The sequence below is a fragment of the Triturus cristatus genome, chromosome 3_2 (genome assembly GCF_964204655.1).
Source record: "Triturus cristatus chromosome 3_2, aTriCri1.1, whole genome shotgun sequence".
NCBI classification, from domain to species: domain Eukaryota; kingdom Metazoa; phylum Chordata; class Amphibia; order Caudata; family Salamandridae; genus Triturus; species Triturus cristatus.
The window spans coordinates 604,829,336-604,839,866 of NC_140584.1; the positions used below are offsets into that span (position 1 = coordinate 604,829,336).

The 10,531-nt window shown below is 46.1% G+C and overlaps 1 protein-coding gene across 1 annotated transcript in view; it reads right to left on the bottom strand.

Moving 5' to 3' along the window:
* LOC146857813 (uncharacterized) overlaps nt 1-9,832 on the bottom strand; it is a 37,657-nt gene extending 27,825 nt beyond the window's left edge. Inside the window, exons 1-2 of the mRNA XM_085647073.1 lie at nt 8,956-9,832; nt 6,440-6,555 (exon numbers count right to left, since the gene is read on the bottom strand). Coding sequence (XP_085503199.1) covers nt 6,440-6,555; nt 8,956-9,832 — 993 coding nt within the window. The remainder of the gene's footprint in view (nt 1-6,439; nt 6,556-8,955) is intronic.
* Between the last annotated feature and the right edge of the window lie 699 nt (nt 9,833-10,531).

A 10,531-nucleotide genomic window follows, 5' to 3' on the forward strand; every position in this document is an offset into this window, starting at 1 on the left:
GAGGGAGAGAAGCACATGGGAGAGAGCGCAACGTGGGTGAGAAAGAAAAGCACGCAAGGGAGACAGCTGCAAAACAAATGCACTCTCATGGATAGCTTAAGCAAACAAGCTTTCGCCACTTTCCTCGGCCACAAAAGTGAAAGTGATCGCGATTGCGATCGCGTGCTGCCGAGGAAAGACACATGGCGCTGCGCGCGTGCACGTTCACGTGCACTGAGGCTTTAGGCCACGGCAGCACTTTGAAAATACCAACTATAAAATGTCTCTCCGAGCCAGCGCAAGCGCTGGGGCTCAGCGAGACCTAAACAACAATTGATGGACAGAATGCAGAACAATGTCATACATTCACCCCAGTACAGAGATCTGGGCCTAAATCCATCGTTTTTTTGCTCACCATGCCATTCCAGTTTAAACCCAGCCATATGCAAATCAGTCTTGACCCTGTGCCCCATGGGAACAGTCCAGCCCGAACTGCCAAGCCAGGTCCTCCCTGGACTGGAAACAAGCATCCTAGGACCGGTTTCGGGCTTTCAGCCCTCGTCAGCCAGGATAGCCTGATTCCAGTGGCATGGAGAGCAAGGGACTCACGTCTGAGCATACCCTTCCCACTCGGGGTGACAAATGCAAAAACAACAATTGATGGACAGAATGCAGAACAATGTCATACATTCACCCCAGTACAGAGATCTGGGCCTAAATCCATCGTTTTTTTGCTCACCATGCCATTCCAGTTTAAACCCAGCCATATGCAAATCAGTCTTGACCCGGTGCCCCATGAGGCTTTAAGTGCTGAAGAACTTTGAATGCTGATGGAAACTCTGGCCATTGTTCAAATAAGATTGGACTGGACACCCTTTGAGATGAAGAGCCACAACCTTCTTGAAGACTTCTGCTGCTGATTGAATATCGAATGAAAGCACTTGGAACTGGAAGTAAACACCTCACTGCAAAATCTGAAGAACCATTGATGAGTGGATGCTAAAGGGAGGTCAGTTGTCACCATGCAGTCCTGTGCAGTTATCTGGCTATGATCCTATGAAATGCCTCCATCTTGAAGAGACTAGACTTTACCTAATGATTGTTCACAGCTGGTCACTGAGTTAACTTTCACAACTGGAACTTGGAGTGTCTGAGGTATGGGTGACTACTTCCAGAAGCCATGATGTAATGACCACAGCTGGAATGTGTGACAAGCAGGCGCCCACAAGAAACTGTCACAAACTCACGAGTAAAAAGTCACAGGCATAAAAACCTCCTTGCAGGATGAAGAAGTTGGAAAAGGCAAATAAAGGATTCCAGAAAGCAGAGAAGAATTTCAGAAGAATCCCCTTCATACATAAGAAACATGAACCATCAGGTGGCGAGAGCGAAAAACTGTTGAAGGAATACAACAGTATTGTGACACACTCTCAAACCAAACTGGAGCCTTTATATGGAGAAAAAAAGTACAGGAGATGATGAATCAGCCCATGTGACAATCCCCATAATAGATTGGGAAACTTAATAGAAACTAACTGAAGAAACATTCATAATGGGAAGGAAAGAAAAGGAAAAAAAACAGTACCAGCCTAGAAGCGAAGTGCGCTTAAAAGTCTACCTGCCATCTTTCAGGCAAGTTTTGCCTTTTTGTAGCCAAGCCCCTGGGTAAGCAGCCCCCATTACCCAGCAAGGAGCTGGGAAGTTCTTGTAAAACTTGTCCCAAGTAAATATTTTCCTTTCCCTGTAGCTGCAGGCTTCATAAGGTGTTTTGTTGTTGCTGGGTACTGTAGATCCCGCATACAGCAACACCACTGCTCATGAACACTGGCGAAAAGTCATGTTTACAACAGAAATTGACAGCTTTGAATTCTATGACAATCTCGAAGATCCAGATACCTTGGAGACCATTTAAGTAATATTTTAGTCCCCTCTGCCCATCTCTGATGCAGGCACCATAACTACAGACCCCTTACATTGAAGAGATTGCAGAGACTGGCAGAACACACTGGCTAAAAAGTTGGCCTGATCTCTGGAGTCAGGAGGTAGGGAGGAAAATGTCCATGTTGCAGAAACGTGTTGAATACATCCACATATTGGAAATTTGGGGCCAGGTTCGGCATAGTCAGAATTACAATTCTGTGTTTAATCCCCAAAGAATCATTTCCCACAATATCTGCAAGAGTGGATTGCTGATGCAACCTGGAAGTCTGATTAAATGGCTGAAAAAAGAAGAGTGTTTCTTTTCCTTGAAGGAGTGATGCATCTTATTGTCTTGCTCACCCCAAAAAGATGGGTCCCCTCAGAGGACATGAGAAGGCCTGTCGACTTCTTAGTTGTGTCAGTGTTCTAGTACTTTAGGAGACGTTTACAACAAGCAGCCAGGCCACCTCGCCATTGCCAATGCATAAGCAACTGTAAAGGAGGCATTCAATAGGGTCTCGTGGGGCTTTCTGTAGTTGGTTCGGATGAGAATGGAGTTAGATGAGAGGTTTATCACCGCTGTTAAGTCACTCTATACCTCATTATCAGCCTAAATAGTTAGCAAGAGGAGAATATCTGATAGTGATATGCTTCAATGGGGCATCTGAGAGGGTTTTCTATTGGCCACTCTATTATTTGCATTATATTTGGAGCCGTCCATTCAAAAGTTGAAGCACGCGGATACCATCCCCCTGCTGCAGCTTAACTGGTTCACGGCTAAGGTAATGGCATATGCAGATGATATCGGAGCAAACTCAAGGAGATGATGGACCGAGTGCTGAAACTTTTCAGACACTCCCCCCACTCACAGATCTGGGTTGAATCCATCATTGTTATTTAGCTCACCTTGCCACCCCAGTTTGGACCAAGCCATATGCAAATCAGTCTTGACTCTGTGCCTCATGGGAACAGTCCAGCTCAAAATGCCAGGCCAGGTCCTCCCTGGACCGGAAACAAGCATCCTGGGACTGGTTTGGGGGTAACACCCTTCATCAGTCAGGCTAGCTTGAATCCATTGGCAAAGTGTGCAAGGGGCCCACTCCTGGGCATACCGTGCCAACTTAGGGCGAACAAAGCAAACACAAGGAGTTGATGGACGGAGTGCTGAAACTTTTGAGACACTCACCCACAGTCACAGATGTGGGTTTAATCCACTATCATTCTTTAGCTCACTTCGCCAGCCCAGTTTGGACCCAGCCATATGGAAGTCCATCTTGACCCTGTGCCTCAGATGATATTGCCATTCTGTCATCATTTACGGCTCAAGCACTCATTGGTACTGAAGCGGCAGAGGGCTGTTTTGGCACAGAGTTTGGGTATAAGTTGAATATTAATTAAATTCAGATCATAACTTGTTTACTACCTGGCTCTCCAAACTCCCAGCATGTAAAAAAAGCCACTTAAGTTAATTGTTCGTATCTCCCCCTATATGAGGGATATTGTCCACCTTAATTACGAGGGACTTATTATGAATCAATTAATCTTTTTTGTAAATGGGAGAAACTTCATTTGGGGCTGATCAGGAGGTGCAACTTGATTTTAAAAAAAATATTCTGCCATGGTTTCTGTTTTTGTTTAGCTTAATACCGTTTTATCTTCCCAAGCCGTTTTTCAAAAAGGTTGAGACCAGATGGCTGAGATTCATATGGGTGTATGAAAAACCTCATTGCGCCATCTGGTTTTTGTTGTTACCTCACGAGATGGGTGGTATGGACCTTCCTTTGTTAGTGCTGTACTTTCTTTCCTCGTTTGGGTGGCGAATTTTCTCTGTCATGGTTGGGTCTGACTGGCAGTTGTCTTGTCTTTCTCCAGAGCATCAGATTCCTAGGCGCAACCCGTCAGACCCATACAGGTCCTGTTTGATAGAGGCTAGTTCAAAATGCACCAGGTTTAAGACGCTTTTTGTCTATCACAAGACCTGGCTCCCTATTAAAATGTATCGACTTTTAATCAGTAGATGTGCCTTGGCCTAAACCTAATATGCTGTGGCATCTGCATGAGGGCTATAAACAGTTTGGCCATCAGACTGGCTTTAAAAGGCTCGGTCAATTGTTTACTGATGGGACATTCCTTTCTATTGGGTCATTTCAGCATCTTTGTAGTTCCATGGTGTAGTATCCGGTATTCAAAATTCACAGCAAGTTTGTAAAAAGAGGAGGCTTAATGAATCCAGCACAATACAAGCAACCTCTCTGGATAAGTAATCCAGAAATATACAACTTCGGAATCAGAATCCCAACACCATAGCAACAGAGGCACAAGAGCACTGACATAGGAATAATTCTAACAGGGATAACTTAAAGGAACAATATGCAAGGAAGTAAATGGAAGAATACTACATATGGGCAGAGCTTCCTACAGTGGCATAGAGAGCCCTTTGACCGCTCACAGCCGCATTGAAGAGCGGGGGAGGGAAGTTGCCGGTGAGAATCCGCCAATTGCCACCTCGCGACAGCCGCAATGTGGGGAGGGTCTGGCAATTGCCGCCCCAACACGGCATGTAAGAGCAGGTGGAAGCCCGGGCGGACCGCCCGCCCCCACTTGCTACGCCACTGGCCACTTTAGATACTAACAGCTTAGAGACTTCATTACCCATCTTCTGGCTAATTAAATCCTTATGTGACAATCAATTTTTGGATCGGTTTATCCCCATGCCTAGATTTCACTCTATTAGTACTCTGTACCAGCCTTTTATTAACAGTAAATCTTATGAACAACATTTCCATCAATTGGCGATCAAATGAACTAAGAATTTAGACTTGACAGTAACTGTGGAGGACATTAGGCTTAGGGCCCAGCTGGCTCAAAGCATACTTAATGTGTCACGCTTTAAAGCTCATTCGTTTAAGATTTTACATGACATGTGTTATACTTGTCTCACTTCCAGAGAGTGGGAGATTTTTCATCCAGTTGTGTTCTCCCAGAAACAAACACTAACACAGATGAGCAACATGACCAAGAAAAAACAGGCCACAGCTCTATTGTCTTCTGGGGTCTGCAAAGATATTGGAGTAGATGCCTTTCTCACTTATATTGACAGGCTTCATCATCTGCGCTTATTCACTGCCTAGTAGTGTAGTAGCAGCAGGGCAGACTCAACCAGGAAAAAATCCTTGGGAGTTCTTAGATAAAAAGCAATCTCCCAATGACGCAGGCCTCCTTACACCATAGTGCAAGGGTGCATGCGCCGGCATATGGCAGCTTTTTGTGCACCAGCGCAGGGGAGAGCACAGGAATGCGACATATTATTGTATTAAATATGTCACATTCCTGTGCTTTGAAAGTGCCGCAGCGTGGTGCAGCCAAAGGGCTAGCGATGTCGCGCTGCGGCACTTTCTTCTAAATCTGCCCAAACAGTTTAAAACGGGCCTATAGCCAACCTTTGATTAGTTTTGGTGTATAGTGGCCAGGTGGAGACGCAACTCACACCTTTGCAGCCTGATCTGTCCTTTTTTGGCTTCACCATTTAATAAATAATTAAGTCAATTATGATCCAAAGTTGATCATGTTGGGCCATTCTAGTTCAATACCACGTAATGTGGTTGCAATGTAGATTTTCCTAATAATTTATGACGGAAAGTCTTAATTTTATTAAAGACACGGAGGCGAGTATTATGCTTTTCTTTTCTTGCTTTATTCCAATAGCAGCAAGATAAAACTACTATTCCCAGAAGGCTTGGAGAAACAACTACCAGCCAATGGGAAACAAAGAAGCAAATACTGACCAATCACATCTTAGATAATAGTATAAGGTCTATCGTGACTGCGAACAGCCCTCTTTTCTTATGCGAGCAATCATAGAGTATGGAAAAATAAAGGAGAAACAGAGAACAAAATGCATAAAGTCAAAGTCCACGTAAAAAGTTCTTTTCCGAAGACCACCAGAGGAGAGTCGGAGAGAAGATCCAGTCCAAGGACAGAAGGTGACGTATCAGAAGGAATGATCTTGGTAGAATCCATGATGACCTCAGGATGATGCCGGTGGCAGCGCTGGAGTTCCTGTGGGGAGGGAGAACACCAGTTAGAAGTGTTGTGGCGGGATAATACTCGCCTCCGTGTCTTTAATAAAATTAAGACTTTCCGTCATAAATTATTAGGAAAATCTACATTTTATGGCAAGACCGGAGGCTCCTATTATGCTTGTTTAAAGCATATCAACCACCAGAGAAGAAGCAGTAAGAACAGGTTTGCAATAAAATGTACGGAACACTGTATCATTAGACCAATCTGCTGACTTCAGGATATCCTCCAGACGGGAGCCAGCCCAAAAGGCTTTAGAAGCCATGGCTCCTCTAGTGGAATGAGCTCCAAAAACGGAGACGTCAATACTGGCCAGGGACATGACCCAACGAACCCAACGGGCCAAGGTAGCAGCAGAAACAGGATGAAAGGGTTTACGAAAAGAAATAAGGAGTTGGGAGCTGGAGGAAGTCCTGAGAGCAGAGGTCTTACTTTCATAAACTTTTAAACATTGACCTACACACAATTTGGGATTGGAGGGAAAATAGGGATAGAACACAGACTGTAAATTGGTCTTGGTACGTTTATGAATATGAAACATTACACCAGTAGGAGTAAACTGTCTAGAAGAAACATCTAAGGCTTTCACATCAGATACTCGTTTAATGGAAATTAAACATAATAACATAGTAAGTTTAGCTGAAATCATTTTTAATGAAAGAGCAGAGTTATCAGGCCAGGTAGAAAACAACTGCAAAACCAAATTGACATCCCATAAACTAGAATACTTAGCCAAAGGAGGTTTTGAAAAACGAATTCCTCTTAGTAGTCTGCATACCAAGGGATGCGCCCCCGCAGGTTTTCCATCAATGTGGGTATGATTGAGTGAAATGGCAGATCTATATAGGTTGATGGTACGATAGGATTTACCTGAGCTAGCCTCAGAGGCTAAGAAGTTGACCATAAAATTTAAAGAGGCTGAAACGGGATCGACAGATTTCTGCAGACACCAGCTTGACCAAAGAGACCAGGCGGACTTGTAAGCCTTGGAGGTGCCAGGGGCCCATGCTCGACTAATAAAGACTGAAGCTTCCTGTGAAATGACGAAATCAGAAGGGGAAGGCTGGAAATTTTCCAGGCGGACAACGTCAGAGACTGGTTGACCATTAAAGGATGGGGGTTGCCCTGAGGATCCGAGAGAAGATTGGGGAAAGGAGAAAGAAGGACGGGGAAGTCTACCGCCAATTCCAGGAGAGACGGGAACCAAATCTGGGACTGCCAAAAGGGAGCTACTATTACCAGAGATGTCATTTGGCGACGCACCTGCGATAAGACCCTGTTGATCAACAGAAAAGGAGGAAAGGCATAATTGAGGTGAAGGGACCAATCTTGGAGGAAGGCATCGGTCGCCAGAGCCAAAGGATCCGGACGCCAACTGAAGAAATGAGGCAACTGGGAATTGAGACGGGAAGCAAAGAGGTCTACTGAGAAAGGACCCCACAACTGAGAGAGGGAGAGAAACACGGAGGGAAGAAGCTTCCAGTCGCTGGAATCCCGGAGGAAGCGAGAATGCCAATCGGCCACAGCGTTGAGATCTCCTGGGAGGTATTCCGCAGAGAGCGATAGTCTGTTGGAAAGGCAAAACTCCCAAAGGCTTTTTGCCAGATCTGCTAGAGCCTTCGATTTTGTGCCACCGAGATGGTTTATATAACGAACCGCAGAAACATTGTCCATGCGTAGAAGGATGGTACAACTTACTCTGTCTTTTGCCAGACTCTGGATTGCAAAGGAACCTGCAAGCATCTCTAAACAGTTGATGTGCAATTTGGACTCCTCTTTTGACCATGTACCGCCAGTCGATATTGGTCCACAACGGGCGCCCCAACCCGTCAGACTTGCATCGGATTCTAATACAAGATCTGGGGCGGAAGCGAAGATGGTTCGGCCGTTCCAGGCCTCCAAATGGTTTAACCACCATTGCAGTTCCAGGTGAGATTCGAGATCTAATTCTACTTGATCGGAATAAGCGAGACCTTGCCGAAGATGCCTGATCTTTAGGCGCTGAAGAGCGCCATAATGGAGGGGACCTGGGAAGATAGCCTGAATGGAGGCCGATAAAAGGCCGACTATTCTCGCAAGAGTTCTGCGAGAAATGAGTGGACGGCGCAGAGCCTGGGAAATCTCCGTTTGAATCGTGGAGATCTTGGATTGAGGAAGAAACAGGGAAGCCAGGGGGGAGTCTATACGGAACCCCAGAAACTCCATGCTCTGAGTCGGGATGAGAGAAGACTTTTCTAAATTGAGGAGAAAACCCAATTCGAGAAGAAGAGAACGTGTAGTGTTGAGATCATTCAATAATGCCGATTTGTCTAGATTCATGAGGAGAATGTCGTCGAGATAAATGATGAGTCTGATCCCCAGAGATCGTAGATAAGCTACGACAGGTCTCATTACCTTTGTGAAGCACCAGGGTGCTGAAGAAAGACCGAAGGGCAGAGATTGAAAACGATAAGTGACGTTTTGCCATTGAAATTGGAGGAACTTTGTGTGCGATTCGTGAATAGGAATAGAAAGATAAGCGTCTTGGAGATCTATGCGGACCATCCAATCGTTGAGACGCAAAGTGTCTCGTAAGTGAAGGATCGTCTCCATTTTGAAGTGGCGATAAACCACGAACTGATTGAAGAATCTGAGATTGATCACCGGTCTCATCTTCTTGTTCTTCTTTTGAACGAGAAAAAGCGTGCTGAGGAAGCCTGAGGGATCGAAGGGGGAAACTAGAATAGCTCTTTTGGAGAGAAGTGCCTGTATTTCCGAGGTGACCAGCAGGGACATTTCTGTTGAAAACACTAGAGGAGAAGGAAGAACATGTTGAAAAGGAGGAGCGTAAAGCTCGATACGATAACCTTGGACGGTGTCGAGAACCCATGGATCTGCAGTGAGAGTCTGCCATCTGTGCAGGAAAAGAGCTAAACGACCCCCCACAGGAATAACTGCACTCACCTTGTTGGGAGTTGTTGTTGTGGCGGAAGCCACGTTGGCCCCTGCCCCTGTAACCTCGACCTCTTTGGGGGTAAAACTGGGGCTTGAAATCCTGCTGGTTGGAGTTGAAGGCACCACGGGAGCCTTGGGACTGGAACCCACGGCCGGTAGAGCGGCTCCTGCCTCCTCCGGCCCTGCCAAAAACCCAAGAAGGAAAGACCTTCTTGATGGATTGCTGCGCCTTGTCCAAGGAGGCAAAGGTGGTGACGAACCGACTTAAGTCTTTTACTAACGAATCTCCAAAGAGAAGACCATCAGCCTTGACACCAGGATCAAGGGGGGCAAGGTTGGCAAGCTTGGGATCTAACTTTATTAAGAGACCTTTGCGGCGCTCATGAGTCAAGGCCGCATTAGTGTTGCCCAGGAGACAAAAAGCGCGTTGGACCCACAGCGAAATCTCCTCTGGATTAAGGTCCGTGCCATCCAGGCGAGCTGTTTCAGCTAAATCAAAGATGCGGGCCAGTGGCCCCACCAAATCAAGCAGTTTGTCTTGGCAGGAGGACCAAGCTTTGTCCACGCCTTTGCGCGGATCCTTGCCAAACTTCGAGAAGAAAGTGAGGAGAGGTTGATCAATGGCAGGGGTAGAAGTTATGTGAGAAGGGAGAGAGGGCTTGGGACACTCGGACTTTAATTTAGCCCGGACAGTTTTGTCTAAAGGGAGACGAAGTCTGGAGGTTATATACTCTCCGACATGGTCAATAGGGAACCATTCGGTAGAATTAGGATGCCTGATAGAAGCAGGGTCAAAAAGAGGGGTACCCTCAGGATCCAGCACCGGCTCCGATGCAAAAGCGTCCAGTTTTAATTTCTTAGGAGGGGATGAAGGATTTACAATATCAAAAATATCATCAAGGTCAGTGGCGTCACCCATATCATCATCTGTATCGTAAATTGTTGAAATGACCAATTTCTGTGGTACCTCCGGGTTGTTGGACTTAGCCTTACGTTTACCAGCTACACTTTTTAACCCCTCCTGAATAGGAGGCCTGGGAGGAACCACGTCCTCTGTCATATGTGAGGAAGACTCACCAACCACTTTTGACGCCAAAGAAGAAACCTTGGAGTGTACCACTGTAAGTTTTCTGCTATCCCCCGCAGATTGGGCCATTGCTTTGGTCATTATACTTAAGAGAGAGTTCTCCATAGTCTTGGAAAAACGCTTCATAGAAGCTTCGACAGCAGTCTCCACTGAGGAATTAATAAAAGAGCTCAAATCTTCCTTGAACTCTTCCCCTTCATTGTCATGAGGCTCATTAGAAACCTGCATTGTGAACATAAACTGGGAGCCTGCTCAAAACCTGACAAGAAAGGGTTAATGTGTAGAAATAAGGAGTGGGCGTATGAAAATGAAGAAACCCCTCCCCTTAGGGGGCGTGTGAAATATGCACGAGGGAATGAAACGAAGCGTGGTGAGGAGCCGGTAACAGCGCGTCGAGCTGAGGAGCCGTTCTGGAGCGCTGCGCCACAGTTGAGGCGGGGACCGGTGAGAGAGGCACGCGAGGGGCAGGCAAAGCGTGCAGGGCGCGGGGGGAACGAAAAGCTGAAAGGTGTATACGCGTGTGAGAGCGCG